Source organism: Scedosporium apiospermum (genome assembly GCF_000732125.1).
Source record: "Scedosporium apiospermum strain IHEM 14462 chromosome Unknown SEQ_SAPIO_0088, whole genome shotgun sequence".
Taxonomy (NCBI): domain Eukaryota; kingdom Fungi; phylum Ascomycota; class Sordariomycetes; order Microascales; family Microascaceae; genus Scedosporium; species Scedosporium apiospermum.
Window position 1 is genome coordinate 1,543,495 of NW_015971789.1, and position 15,022 is coordinate 1,558,516.

The 15,022-nt window shown below is 52.6% G+C and overlaps 2 protein-coding genes and 1 pseudogene across 2 annotated transcripts; all 3 read right to left on the reverse strand.

Moving 5' to 3' along the window:
* Window positions 1-322: 322 nt before the first annotated feature.
* Window positions 323-1,972, reverse strand: SAPIO_CDS3418 (uncharacterized protein; the record flags this gene model as incomplete). Its single annotated transcript, XM_016786213.1, has 3 exons — window positions 323-672; window positions 925-1,369; window positions 1,808-1,972. The coding sequence occupies 3 exons, from the start codon at window positions 1,970-1,972 to the stop codon at window positions 323-325; spliced, it is 960 nt and encodes a 319-aa protein (XP_016644219.1).
* A 2,974-nt stretch (window positions 1,973-4,946) lies between these two features.
* Window positions 4,947-7,574, reverse strand: SAPIO_CDS3419 (annotated as a pseudogene; the record flags this gene model as incomplete).
* Window positions 7,575-9,680: 2,106 nt separating this feature from the next.
* Window positions 9,681-11,738, reverse strand: SAPIO_CDS3420 (Uncharacterized protein; the record flags this gene model as incomplete). The annotated part of the gene is made up of 2 exons (XM_016786214.1): window positions 9,681-10,852; window positions 11,231-11,738. The coding sequence occupies 2 exons, from the start codon at window positions 11,736-11,738 to the stop codon at window positions 9,681-9,683; spliced, it is 1,680 nt and encodes a 559-aa protein (XP_016644220.1).
* Window positions 11,739-15,022: the final 3,284 nt, after the last annotated feature.

Genomic DNA, 15,022 nt, shown 5'->3' on the forward strand with positions numbered 1-15,022 from the left:
TTGTTTGCCTAGCCTAGTACTCCGTACTATGACGGTGAAAATGCCATTGATCCGAGATAGTCTCGACGCTTCGCCTTGATTTAATATCCCCGTTGGCATCGCCATCTATGCAATCGTAGAGATAACCCAAACTGATATGAGAGGAGAAAAGAAAACGGATAAATCACGCCGACGCCCTCTTCACATGCCCGCAACAGCCAGGAGCAGTCTTAGATACCGCTCATCACCTATGTCTATGTAGACACGAAAATCGCTTGAGATAATATGATACACGACCAAATTAGATACCCGAAAATGAGTATATATATACACACGATTGTTGTTACAGCTCCACCTCCGTGGGATGCACGATTATCACGACAACCAGAGAAACCACGGCCAGCGCAAACGCCAGAAAGGTGACGAGGATGATGGTTCCGCGGCTGGCCGGGAACTTGCCCTCAATGACCCATCTCTGGCTCTCGGAGTAGCGGTGGTAGCCTAGGAACAGAATAACGATGCTAATGGCGAGGAAAGTGGCTCCCAAGGGCTTGCCGAGCTGTCGTAGGGTCGCTGAACCGAGGTGTCCGTCGGTGTCCGGAAGGGACGTGTTGAGGCGGAAGAGCTGGGTTACGGCGATGCCAATTGAGGCAAAAGCCAACGAGGTTCGCAGCCAGGCAAGGAAGGTTCGCTCTGTCGATCGAAGTAGACGTCAGCAATGGAAGGTCGTCAGAAATGGAAAGCCCGCCCCCACTCCCCCAGAACTCCGACGTTGGCAATCCCAATCTCACACGTGCGCAGTGCAGTGCCGTCCTCAGAGGTTGTATAGTGAAAGTGGCTTGGGTAGCCTAGTCACACACACTCACACACTCTCTCTCCGTCCCCGTTTCTCTTTTCGGAGCTGGGTGCATCTGAAGTTCATTCGGAAAATAAATCCATACATACCTATCGCGAGGTGGTCCCTAGCCACACTTCCCTTGTTCTCTAGCTCGAGTGCCTTGAACGGCTCAATGGCTGCCCTAAACCAAGGCACACCTCTAGGCTTAGGCTCGAGTTGGCGGGCACTCTCGTTGTCGTCGATCCCAGCAGTAGCACCATTACCATTCTGTCGCGAAGATTCGGAGCGTCTCCCCGTGGCGGTCAATCTTGCTCCGTTGCTCTCCGTCGTCAGAGTAGATTGGTAGCTCAGGTTGTCTCCACGGGAAACGATTCCGGTAGTCTCATCGGCGCTACTCTCGTCATGATCATGGGCACGATTGGCTCCAGCCGACGATCGGCGAGTGCGGTCAAGCAGGGGTGGGTTCGCGCTCGACGACCTAGGCATGGGGTGGTCGTGGGGGGATTGACTGCTGGCGATGGCGTCTGCCTCCTCTGCTCTTCGGAGTGCACCCTATAGCAGTGGGAAGGTAGTAGCGAAAGTTAGCGGCTATGAACTTGGCCTTTTTACTTGTGTGAGAACACGCCCTGTTATAAAATGGACTTGGGACCGGGCACGAGTGCGTATATATATATATATATATGCAGATATTTAGAATGGAGAAAACGGAAATAATGAGAGAGGGTAGGCGGATGGGAGGATCAAAGTCTGGTGCAAGCAGGGGTCTTAAGGAAGAGCCAAGGACAAGGCCGGACCGGGACGGGTCTGGCGATTTTTTTTTCCTCTCTTCTTCTCCCCTTTCCATTTCGGGTTTTTTATTAAAGCTCGGCAGCGGCAGAAAAGCATGGGCGAAGACCTTTAAGGTAGCGGGGGGGTGGAGAGGAGAGGGTACAGAGCAGGGGAGGGTGCATCGGAGTTGGATGGCAGTGGCGGCATGGCAGCATGGCATACCTCTAGGATCTCATCGATCCGTTCCTGGGTCGTTTGTCTCGTCAGCCTAGATCTTGGCCGGCCTGGGACACTCGCCGTGCGGCGGACGGCAAAATAATCTGGAGCAGGTGTCGTTGTTGACCTTAACGAGGCCGCATATGGGGCAGATCCCCGCCCGGGTGACATCGCGAAGGGATCGTGAGAAGAGCGACGGCCGGCTAGGAGGCTGAGGCTGGCACGATGTGATGCCGTGGCTATCTGGCCTTGGCGTTGTCGACGACAGTTGTGCCGGTGATGGCGTTCGCAGAAGACAATGGATGTATCAGGAATTATGCGAAATGCGAAAGCGAGTGACAATGGGTATCAGTATCAATCAATTGATGCTCGCTAGTGCAAAAAGGCAACGCTTCAAGTTGGTTGGTGGGGGTTCGCGGTCGTTGTCTATCTAACAAACCCGATTTATTACCTCGTTCCGTGCTTCGTATCAATCAATGTCGGGCCTCGAATCGAGCCGCGTGGACTTTCCACCCGCGGGCATCAGAAGGAAGCCTTGCTGATGCAGCTACAAGCGAAGGCTCAAAAAGAGAGGGAAAAAACGAGTGAAGCGAAAAACGAGGTGACGTGATGTCAATGTGAAGTTGGTCGTCCTCGAACTACCAAGTTTTAGTTCCGTCTTGGATTGGTTCGATCTCGATGGCACTAAAGATAGGAAATCGTTTCTCGCCTGTGACTGGTCGAAGCTGAGTCGCAAAAAGAGTAAAGTCCACTCATGTTGTACGTATACATACAAAGGATCGTCGACCTTGAACATTTCAAGATCTGATAGATTGGATCTGATTGCATATCCGCATCCATCAATCAAGGAATCAAATGCCTGGTGCTCGCTTCACTGGTGTTCAGTGTTCTGACGCCAGGATAGCCTGGATGACGCATCAGCTGGTGCAGTGCGTCAAGCGTCGAGAACAGGGTGCATAGCCTGTGCAGAGTCGAGGTCGATGCAGCACTAAATTATAGCGGGGTTGGCGCGATCTGCACCTCGAAATTGGGGCTCGAGGCTCCTGCTGTTGTCTTGTTCGCCCTACACTACACTCCACTACGCTGGCTAGCGTGCAGCACAGGCTCTGGCCTGGTTGCACTGCACCACACTTTGAACTTCAAAAGTACCTCGGTAGTCTACCTCACCTTTACAGTTACTCATGGTGGACGGGCCCTGTCCCTCCTCATCAATGACAAGTCCTGCTTTGTTCTTCGCAGTTTCGGTGTGCCTCCGCTGCTGGGTGTAGGCGCGGCCAAGACTGAACCAATCCCGAAGCAGATCTACCAGGATTAGATCTATCGATTTGGTCCAATCGAAAGATTGATGGATGAATTGAACGTCAACCGGCCTCCATTTCCATGTGAAGATGAATGCAAGTACGAAGTACGTCTGTCTCCTCATTTCCTATCGTCAGCTTCAAGCCTCCGTCTACGAAGTGTGTCTTTCTCACTGGCCACCCTCCGAGGTCAATGTCATCCATGGCGTTAATGGCATCAACGGTCCTTGCAGATGGGCTGCCTGGGTCATCATCAAGCCCTGGTCGTTTCGTGATTGATTTGATTTGCAAGGGAACAGAGCATGGAGCCAACAATCTACTTGTATCACTGCCCGTTTCTTTTTCTTTCGGGCAAACTACTTCGTAGTAGTAGTAAAGAAAAAGTACTTCGTACTTGTAAGTATCTGGAGATGGGAGGGGATGACCGGTCATCGTGATCGCGAAGCGGGAAAGTCAACTCCAGCGTCCTTCCTGGAGTGCACGAAGTAGCGTCATTGCCAAGAGACATTGAGAGTACTCCCCACGAGAGGAAACCTCAACGGTCATCAATTGCATCGGTAGAGTGGTAAACTGTACGAAGTATTGTGCCCTGCTCGTGCCTTCCCCCACTCAACGTCTCGCCATATCATCATCTCGAGCCACCAAAAGCGACAGGAATCTCTAAATCTTTAACTCGTAGCCGCGATCACCTCTGGGGAAAGGGCTCCAATTTTGTCACAAGAGCTTGACTACTTCACACAACTTCACACGATCCCTCATACTGCGCAAAATGAGACGACGGGTTTGAAGAGAAAACAAGAGGTCTATCCCTCTCATTTTCCATTTCCCCATTTCCATCCCCGTCGAACCGAACTCCGATGTGAATTTATTACCGAGTAAGAAGGCTTGTTTCGATCACCTGGCACAAAGCCGCATACGCTCATACATTTATACCACAAACGAAACGAACCGGAAGCAAGAGCCTACATCCCCATCATTCGCCAAATGAAAACGACCCTGGCTTTCCCATGTTCCCCGCAAAGACAAATCAAATCATACAGGTCAACTGCATCAAGGCAATTGATCCTTTCCTCTTGTTTCCTGCCCATGTCAACCATTACCTTGAATGGGCCCCATATTAAAGTGTTGCAAGGTATGTGACCTGTCCTATACTCTAAGGCGATGATGATCTATCATACTTTCGTCGTAGTTTATTTCACAAGCGGCACATGGAATAAACGATTAGTGAACCTTGACGATCAAATGTTGATGTTCATGAGGACACCTCTTCGGAATGAAGAAACTTCATATACTACCGTTCACGCCCCCCTCCCATTTCGAACAATACCGACTGCCTGCATCAGTTCTCGAGAACATGCCCGCCCCGTCCGGTCGTCCTAGTCCTCGACGCTTCTTGGGGTGACCGTTGGATATGAATGCCAATATGAATGTAAACGTGGGGTGGGACAGTCGACCAGTACCAAGCCTGAAGCGCTCTTGAAATTCATGCTGCTGCATCTCACATTTTGCCTCATGCAACATCGTGTTGGTTCTTACACAATCATACGTAAAAGTGCCCACAGCAATAACTCAGCCGACCATGTAAAAAGGGTAAAAGACACATAATAATAATAATCGTCCACGGGCCGTTTCTTCGGCCCGGTTCCCTCATCGGTCATCTACCGTAGAGTTCAAGGGTCCATCTGTGCCGGCCTTTGTCTTTGTTCGGTCTCAGCTGCCATGGGGTCGCATTGCCTGCCCTATGGAAAAAGCAAGACACTTTTTTAGACAGGACAGGCAACCAACATCCCGCAATATCGTGAGATCCCGCCCCCGGAAGGCCATCAATTCGCATTGAAAGCCCGGTGTTAACAGTAATTATCCCGGAACAGTGCAACCAAAGTTATCGCTTCACCCCCCTCATCCCATATAGACCTACATGGCACGAATGGCACCAGCAAGCCCGAGGAAATATTGCCATCACCACCCCACGTCTCGACATCCGTCGGCCCTATTGCGCCATAGACAAGATACGCCCCCAACCGCCTCGTCCGGGCCCCGGAACCGTTCTCATCGCCGCCAAGACCGCCAGCCCTCAGCGAATCCTCGTGGATGTCGTCGAGGGCGCGCGTGGCGGACGTCACGCTTTCGCACTGGCTGATCGAGATGGTGGTATGAAGGAAAGTATGGCCCTCGCTGGCCTCGACTAATACGTGGTTCGCGCGCCATGGGATTCGCATCTCTTGCTGGGCTTCATAGATTCCTGTATACCGCCCGACTTGGACCGAGCCGTTTTCGACTCCAGATAGTCCGGCGTGCGCGTGCCACTCTATATCGGCCTGCCGCGGCAACTCCTCAACCTCGGCGGCGAAAAAGGGCGGCAATAGTGCCTGTTTCCGCGCGATCGGCTCGCCATCCGGCCCCGATTCGAACACGTCCCAGTCGGGCAGTTGCTTCGGCCCAGCCTGCTTATCACCAAAGGTCATGTATTCGGGGTTATATTTCCTATCCCAGAGATCGGGCCCGCCCTCGTCGCTGTCGTTATCGTCGCCTTCGCCCTCGCCTTTCGGGCCGACATGGGCATCCCGCCATGCGTTCGCTGCCAGCCTCGCTTTGCGCAACATGCCATCCCGGCTCTCTGTCCGGGGGAAGTAGGCGACGGCACTAGTCCAGAGCTGGACCTGCATCTCCACGCCAATCCTCCAGAGATGCTGAAGTGATAAGATCACCTGTAGATTCAGTGACTTATCCGATGGCTCGGGAAGCTCCATCGTTGCCGGGATGAGTGGTATCTGGCCCGCGATAGCGACCAGTCTTAGTTTACTGGCAGGTGATGATGACGTCGCTCCTTGGCCACTGTTTTTGGTGCTCGGGGGTACTGTACATGAGACAGGGACATCAATGGCCTGACTATATGGGCCAATGTTGGCTGGTGCCCAGTACGAGCGAGATTGAACGTGTAGGCCATTGCGCTGCTGGAGTGCGAGCCCCGGTCGATAAGTAATGTACACAGCTATGTTGTGCCCGGCGGGAAGTAGGTTACCGCAAGAGATTGTAACTCTCGACGGCGGGTTCGGAAAGGGGAAGAGCGTCCCGTAGACCTTGTTTATCGCTGGAAAGTCGGACATGTGCCGCAGGACGATGAGCGTGTTCGTGATACATCGAGTCGTTGAATCCGGCCCCAGGTGATTCCGTATTCTCTCCACGATAGATGAGGTCTCCTCCTCGATTGAGGAGGCGCACGCTTCGGGCTCACCTATGCAGCCCCAGTGAATTTCTTCATCTGTCTGCGCATCACTGCTTGACAACGAGCCCTTTGTAGTAGTCCTCAGCGTCAACTTCTCCAAGCTCGCCTCTGCATGAACTGGCTCCGGGAATGTCTCGAGCCCACCCTCCTGCTGGATCCTGTCTAGAATCACAGCAAACTTTTCATCCAGAGGCTCAGGCACGCGGATCTCGGACCGCCGAGACAAGTCCTCTCTATCCTTGGCTTCCACCCTCGCCTCCGTGAACCTCAACCATGAGCACCCACCCCCCTCCCTCATAACTTTCTTCCCATCTTCTTCAATCACGATCCTACCCTTGAACAGCTCCGCTGGCCCATCTACAACAATCGTCTCAAACTCTCCCCCTTCCCCTAATATGGCACCACCGCCGCCCTCGTCAAAATGCCTCAAAGCCCGCCGCGCCCTCGCGATGCCCTGCAACCCGCTAATCGTCGTCCACAAAAAGTTCTCGTCGAGCCCCGCGCTGGCGACCTTGACGATGCGAGCGTCGAGCCCGGCCACGGCCATGTCGAGCAGGAGCTGCGCGTCATCCGCCTCGGCCGACGCACCTCCGTCGTCTGCTTTCGGCGGCGGCAGAATTGGGTACTTCCATAAATAGGCGAGCGGGACAAGTCCGAGCCGGGTGGCCACGGACTCGACGCGCGTCCGCTGATACGTTGACAGGATTGCACCGGCGCAGACGGCGTTGGCATCGGGATGCTTCTTCATCACAGCCTTCAGCAGCTCCGTCATCGACTCGGTCTCCTCCCCCTCATCTCTGCCGCTTCCCGCACCACCGCCATCGTAATCTCTCACCTTCTGAGCGGCGCCACCCGTAATGACGCGGCGGTACAGAGGTAGCCCGGTCGCCTGGGCGTAAAGCGGGATGATCTGGTGCCCAACGGTCTGGTACATAAAACTATTGAGATCGCTCTCCTCCACACCATCGTCCTCATCAACTTCCTTCTTCTGCAACTGGTCGCTTTCGCCATTCGGCTCGATCACTTCGACCTGCGGCCCCTCCTCTAGCTCCGATCGAGCCTCGATCCCTTTGTCCGCGGGAACCGCTCTTTGCGCCCGTTCGCCTCCGCCACCACCACCACTATTGGGTGGGTACAGGTTCGCCAACGCAACGACACGATGTCCATTCCTCAAACAGTGGGCCAGGGAGAAAAAGCTGTCCTTACCCCCCGATATGAGGGCAATGACGTGGAGCGGTTGGGCAGACATGATTCAGTCGCAGCAGGGCGCGCCCCTCCCTCTTGTGAACCCTTTCTCTCCTTTTTACTCTTTGTTTCTTTTTCCCTTCTCCTCCTGCTTGTGTCAGAGGGGAAACTAGGCAGCCTCTCAGCCCCTCTCTTTCCGCGTTTTTTTCTTCCCTTGTCTTGCTTGCTTATTCTCGGACGGGCCGCGCCGCGTTCTTTGCGTTTCTTTCTTCTCGATCGCGTTTTAGGGCTCCCTTTTCCTTACCTTTGTTACGCCTAACCATTCACCGGCGTGTAAATGAGTAAGTTCCCCTCCCTTAGAAGATGACAGAAAAGGGCGCATGTGGGAAAGACGCCAGCCCGCAGCTTTGATTTGTTCAAAACGACCTCCGCAAGCCCCGTCTCGATTGCTTTTCTTCTTGAAAACTTTTCTGTATGCCCCTCTTCTTTCTTCTTTAATGCTTGCGTGATTCAGCGACCGGTAGAAAGAGATGGAGGGGGCGTGAGGAGAAGAAGGCGGGAAAAATATGAGATCAAGTGTAGTTTTCGTGAATGGACTTTTGCTCCTCTCAAAAGTTGTCCAATCTCATCATAAAGTTTGAGACCTTCATTTACCGAGAACTCGGGTCGATTGACATTGAAAGCTGCCCGAAGGGTGACTGCACGATTCGGAGGGGAGGCGTGTCTGTGGTGTCGTCGTTGAACCCCGGTATTGGAGGGATGTTTTCTTCGTTGTCTTAGTGGGTCTGACTTCAAGCGTTTCTTGACTTTCCCGCATAGAGGAGAGAGAGGACGTGAACGTCAAACTTTAGTGGAGGTTACAAACCGTGATGGGGCGCGCCGCGTACCCCTCCTTCCTTCAGCATTGCGGACCTGCCTAATCTGAAATGCAATCACCGGTCATGTCGGCAGGATCATTTCTTATTTCAGTCGACGAGGCAGACACGCGCTGGCTTTGGTCATGACTTGCATCGGGTGCAACAGTTTTTACAGTGTTCGAAAAGGGCAACGAGTAAGCCGTTTCAACGGCGATAATCTCGCCTCCGTCTCCTCGGGTACAGCGTCTAGTCCGGGTCGTGATTCATCATCAGAATCGCCATCGCCATCCGATAGCCTGCCCGTCAGCCCGTAAAGTACCTCGACTCGAGAAATAATCGTCCTTAATGCTGTCAAGTATTTGGTCTTCGCATACGAGGGTAGAGGATCGGGGCATTCCCATCCATGCTAAGACGCAAGGAGATATCTCATCACAGCAGTGAAGATGGAGACTGAGTCAAGAGTTGAGACGAAGGTGATAAAATTGGTACTCGGATTTGTATAGCATTTTGGGCAAGTAAACCAGCTTCTCGCTTTGCTAACTAGAGTACATCGAGCGCAAGTGTCGAGTCGACCACTTTGAAGAAGAAATAGGCCCTTGAGAGAACACAAGTGCCATTGTAACGCACCAAATGAAAAACTATCCGCCACCAAAAAAAGGGTTTTGCTTGGGGGAGAGACCCAAGTTGTGTGCAAAAATTCAAACTGATCGCCTTGCCTTGCCCGAGTCTCTTTTATGTCTGGGAACGTAACATGTTTAAAAAAAAAAGAAAAAAACAAAATCAATAATCAAAATCAAAAATCCATTCCCCTTTCACGCCACGCAACAGCCTTTGCAATCCCAATGTTTCACTCTTCCTTCTGTGTCCAAGGCCATGCTCCGGTCCAATTTTTTGAGGTTGCTGTTTAAGGGTGACTTCATCAAGGCAACGCTAGGTCGCCGTGATTGATCGATCATGGCCAGTAAAATAAAAAAGGAAGTCTCTATGCTGGGTAATAAAAATAATGAAAAGGAAAAAAAAAAAAAAAGTGGTGTACAAGAAGTGAAGCGTGTAAAGAAGACGGCAGCATTGGTGTAGTGTGTTCCCACGAACCGCCACTGCCATCTTCACGACGGCGGCTCCTGTTTAGCTTTGGGTTTGTCTTGTCCAGTCCCATGCTAGGAGTATCGCCCCGTTCTAGAAACTGGACCTGACCGATTCGACTAATCCCCATCATGGTTCGTTAATTGCAAAAATCAAAAGTCATCAAGTCATGATAGGCATGTTGTCGTTGGGTTGTCGAGCGTTCCTTGGCTGACAAGTTATATGCATACTCAGTCAGATCGCTTCCTCTTCTTCTTGCTGAGAGTCTCATCTTCCGATGACATGTCGGTGGCGCTGGCGCTTCCGGGCATCTCTGCAGCAACTTGGAAGAGCACCTTGCCCATCGAGTTGAAGCTTTCTCCGATGAGCGCTGTGTTGTACAAGTGGGCCTCGTGGTCCTCAATGAGGTCCATCACGATGGCACCGCTGCCGTGTGTGCGTGCGTGTTGAGCGAGGTTGTCGCTGCGGGAGAACTTCTTGCCGCACTCATTGCACTCGAAGGGCTTCTCCTGAGTATGAAGAGATCGGTAGTGCCTCTTGAGGTGCTCCTGTCGGCGGAACCGGCGGTTGCAGAGATCGCAGACGAAGGTCTTGCTGGGGTCTTCCGTCAGAGACTGCTTGCGTCCACGCCTGTTGGCGGGAGCGGGGTTGGCAACGGGGGTCTGGACGCCAGAGGATGAGGTCTTGGTTGAGGAAGATCCGGTGGACTGCGCGCTGGTAGAAGTAGAGTCCTGCTCTACCGTGCTGGGTTGACCGGCGGAGGCGACGGCGTTGGCCGTGGGCATCTTGCAGGCGTCCTTCTGGACACAGGGGGTGTCCGATTTCTTGACACGCTTGTCCCTGTGAGAGTCGCTGTCGAGCGCGGACGAGTCCACGGTGTTGTGAAGCGCCGGGAAGGGGAATGTCTCGCTGTGGTTGAAAGTGAGCTCCTCGCCGATAAAGCTGCCGTGGCCGAAAGAGACCACGCTGGAGCCGGTGCAAGCCCTAGGGCGCCCACATTCACTGACGGCAGTGGACACTTGCTCAATGTCGAGAAGACCAGATAGGTCCGTCTCAGCTTCAAGGTCGGAAAGATCACCGAAAGTGCTGAGCGTGTCGGGGAGTGCAGTGCTGAAGTCAAAGGTAGCCTGGGAGATGGCGGAAGAGCTCGCCGGGGAACCCTGCTCAGAAGGAACGTCCTCCTCCTTCAACCCCGAGAAGTCGGCGGGAAGGCCCGAATTGGCGGTGACAGTGAGATTTCGCGGATCACAGAAATCGACGTCTTGCTCCGAAGACACGGACCGCGCGTAGGGTGAGGGTGAAGGGGAGAGAGAGGGGCAGGCGGAAACAGAGGAGATGAGGTTGGCAGGGTTGGTAGATGTGATGAGAGATTGTTCAGTTGATTGTGACTGAGGGAGGAATACTGGTCATTTTGCGTTAGCACTCAATTTCCCTATAATTTGCGCCAGGCTGGAAGTGACTGGGGGGTACCCTAAATGGGCAAGGGTGGAAGGGGGGACAGAGGGAAGAGAACCCAAGGGCGGCCAGCGTGCCTGGGCCACCAACCAGCAGGTGCCATGCCCATGTCCCAAACATAAGGCTCGGGCGGGCATCAAGGGCCGACTCCTCTTCAGGTCCCAAAAGTGCACTAACACAGGCCCAATCTGCGACCCACATCATAATTCCATCTTCATCTGGACAGGCCGAGATAAGATTGACCGAGAACGTTGCAAATGGCAAGGCAAGTGAATGGAAAGAAAAAATAAGGCGAAATATTAACAGGCTCGCACTATTCACTTACCAGGTGTCAAGGGGGGGGAAGCAACGTTCGCCCAGTCAACAACAAATGTGTTTGTGGGCTCGAAAGCATCCTTCAGACCATCGACGCCATCGAGCCCAGAGAACATGGGGTTCATAGGCGTCTGAAGCATATCAACGCTGCTGGGGCTACCAACAACGCTGCCGGAGGTTGACAGAGGAGGCGTCGCCGGGTAGTACATGTCATTATCCCTAATCTCAGTCTCGACCATGATGGCGGGCTTGTGTGCGAGAGGCTGGGGAGAGGCCATAGGTGTCACCATGTTCGCGGGCGCGTTGCTGTACAGAGTAGGGCCCTGGGGTTGCGAGCAGGCGGAGCCAGGCCTCGAGTACATGGGCGTCGAAGGTAGTGTTGGCACGGCGGGGAAGATCATCTGTTGTTGTTGCATGGCAAGATGTGGCTGGAAGTATCCGTGTTGCCTCCGGGCATCTTGGTTGTAGAAGTAGGACGCTTGTCCCATGGCCTGGGCAGTCATCATGGTGGCATCCATTGCGTCTAAGTCTGTTTTCCCGCCAGCGAGGTGTCGTCAGCCATGAACTCTTTCGCTTCCCACTTGTTGCATCTCTCTTATAGATTCGTGTTCGTGTATAAGTGTGTACGTTGATTGCAACCTACCAGTACCGTCTGCACGTTGTGTGAGTTTGTCTTTATCGATTAAGTATATGGAGTGGTAATGTATAGTATACAGTCGTCGTAGAGTTCGTAGTTCGCAAATCGCATGAAGCTGGGGGCGGATGGCCGAAAGATGGTGGTCGGTTTCTCGTGGAAGGAGTGGACGGCAGACACTGCGAGCAGGTTGTCTGTCTTATTGAGAGACTCGAGTTGCGCTGTCATACATAGACCGTTGCCTCTTGATCGAGACTATACTTGACAAGAGAGCTGGGCTCGTGCAAGATTGATCGATATAAAGAAAAGGAAGGACAGGAAAGCTCAAGAGGTTCTCTGAGGATTCCAAGAAAGTTGTGAACCGAGTCACCGTAGAAGAAGATATATCACGAAGAAGAATTATAATCACAAGTTGCGTTAGAGTCGACAAGACCGCCGATCAGTATGATAGAAGGGGACAGAAAAGAGTGACGATGGGTGAGGGGGACCCTTCAAGATATGTAGTTTCATGAAGCAGCTTGAGGTCGAGGACAATCTGGAGGAGACCGGGAATGTCAAGCTTATAGCCAAGACACCATCTGGACTAGGAGCCCAGGCTTTTCCACTCGCCCACGCTCGACCCAAGTTATCAAGCTACTACCCACTCACACTCTCTCCACTGGCCTGTCTCGCTCCTCCACCTTTTTTTCTGTAAAGGACAAGGGTACCTTCACGTACAAGGGGGGGTGGCCTGAAGAGCAGGGGGGTGCTTGGGAAAGGACGATACGGGCGACGGCGCAGACCCAAGGAAAGCCCACCCCCTGGCGCGAGCCGGGCCCTGCGGCTACCAAGAGAGAAAGAGGTACACACTTTTCGTACGAGGAGTGGGTAACCTTGTCGTCAACGAAGGACTTGGGAAGATACAAGATTACAAGATACATAGGGTACATCAGATGGGTTGGTGTGGACCGGGGGGTGGAAAACACAGACACTCCCAGAGGGGGCATCGTTGATTTCTAGACTACTACTCGGTACGAAGTACTTCTCAGGCCACCAGGTACGAAGTACTTTGTCCAAGGAACAAGCAACTCTTAACCTTTTCTCGATGGCATAACGGGCCACCCGTATTGGGATGAGGGAGGGGCGCAGCCACCAATGTTCTAAATCGAGAGTTCCATAGTGCGAAAAGTACGGCTGCATACTGAGTACATAGTCCGATTTTTGGGTACTCTCGTACTCGCCGATGCACGCGCTTTCTCCGTCTCCTGCCTTCCTTTCCCTTACTCTCCCTCCCTTTGCACAGAGCTGAAGTCGAGGCACCTATTAGAGAGAAACTACAGGCTGGACCTTGCAGTGGTCAGACCGATCAATTAGTGCATTAGTGGAATGGTCTGTCGACTCTAGAAGGGACACAGACACTGTGCCCTCCGCTACAACTGGCTTGGACTACTTCGTAACAATGGCAAGAGGCCTCAGACGGTGGGTGTAAGTTGTGGCACTAAACCGCAGGCGATATGCACCTTGTGCGCATCCGTTGGCCAACTATTGCCAGACGCTATGCATCCCATTGGATAAGTTGTGTCGCTGACCCAACCCAATGTTCTCTCAAAGTTCATTCTCCTGAGTCCTGAGCATGCCCATCTACGCGCCGCGGGCTGAGCAATCAGTCTCTTCACATTCCATGGGATGGTTCGAAGGTCAACGCGGGATGCATCTCTCAGTCCTTGAGCTCAGTCACTGCGCGCACATGCTGCATAAACTAGTACACGTCTCCAATCAACGCTAGCAGAATCCGTTTCTTTTCACGCCAACCAGGAGAGACGTGCGTGGACACATTTACGACTCGCACAAAATGTTTTATGCTCATTTCATGGGTCAAAGTGGGTTGGTTACATTAATCCTGTAATACGCTACTTATGCCATGCCGTCTCAGATTGAGAATTTGAGGTAGAGATAATAGTACTTTTACTACTTCATAATAAGCCCAACACGATAATACTTCGTACAGACGTGGTGTAAATGCTCATCGCAAGTTGGAGGGGGGGGGACAGAGGCGATACGATGACGCACCATCCGCTCACATTGCACAGTAAAAGGCGATATTGTCGTGATATTGAACACCTCCTTCAGACTCGGTGCCGGTTTGGGCGAATTATACTGACAGAGTCGGATACCAACCCTGGAGAGCTGGCCCCCAACACAGCCCATTCGCTCCGCTTCATCACGTCGCACACTCCGTGTCGACCAGTCAGAGGCGCAGGAGTAGGATAATACAGTTTGAAGATGTAAGGTACGAAGCAGACTTGGGGTCCAGGAATCACAACTGGTTCCCTTCATCACCCATCATGGGTAAACAGCCGCCGCCACTGACCAGTATCGTCAATCGGTCACACATACGGAGTGATAGTGACTTTTTCTGGTTCAAGTTGTTGGACATCGCTTGTAGGGCTTGATTTTTTGGTTCTTTTACTTTCACTCAGGTCGATCATCCCTTGCCAGGTTATTCGAATGCCATGCCCTCCCTCCATGCCAGAACCAAGAAAAGCTCCGAGATGTGCGAAACGGCAGAAAATCCGTCGCTCCATTGGCACACTTGGCCAGACGATCTGCCCAAGGCATTAACGCACGCGGCTGGGATTTCCTAGCAGAGACGATTTTTCTGTTCATGCGACAGACGACCTATATCACATGAGATTAATGAGATTTCTGGGGTGAAATCGGAACGGCGAAACGAGAAAAACCTGGGTTCAGGAAATTAAAAACAACGGGCACCGCCGTCATCCACGACGCAACTTTGCAACTTTTCATATGCTTCGGAAGGAGAATTTACGCATCGTACGGGCGGGTGGATGAGTTGTGATAAGGTGTGGCAGCGATGTGGGTATCAATTTCTAAGAATAAACCCATTTTCGAACTGGAATCAGATTAGTAGCCAGTTTTTGGAATCTCGTGTTGGATAAATTGTGAAGGATGGTGCATACGGTTTCACTATTCCTGCCAATGACATAACTTTGTGCACAATGTACAACTTGACTGGGCGCAGCTCCCACGCACGGCCCACCAATCGCAGTGTTAGAATAATACGTGTACGAGGGTGCGACGAACGGCATCAAGAGGCGGCTTCGTCGACTGAGAGTCTGAGACTCTGAGTACGGTTACGTGAGTACGACAGCTGCCTGTCGTAAACTA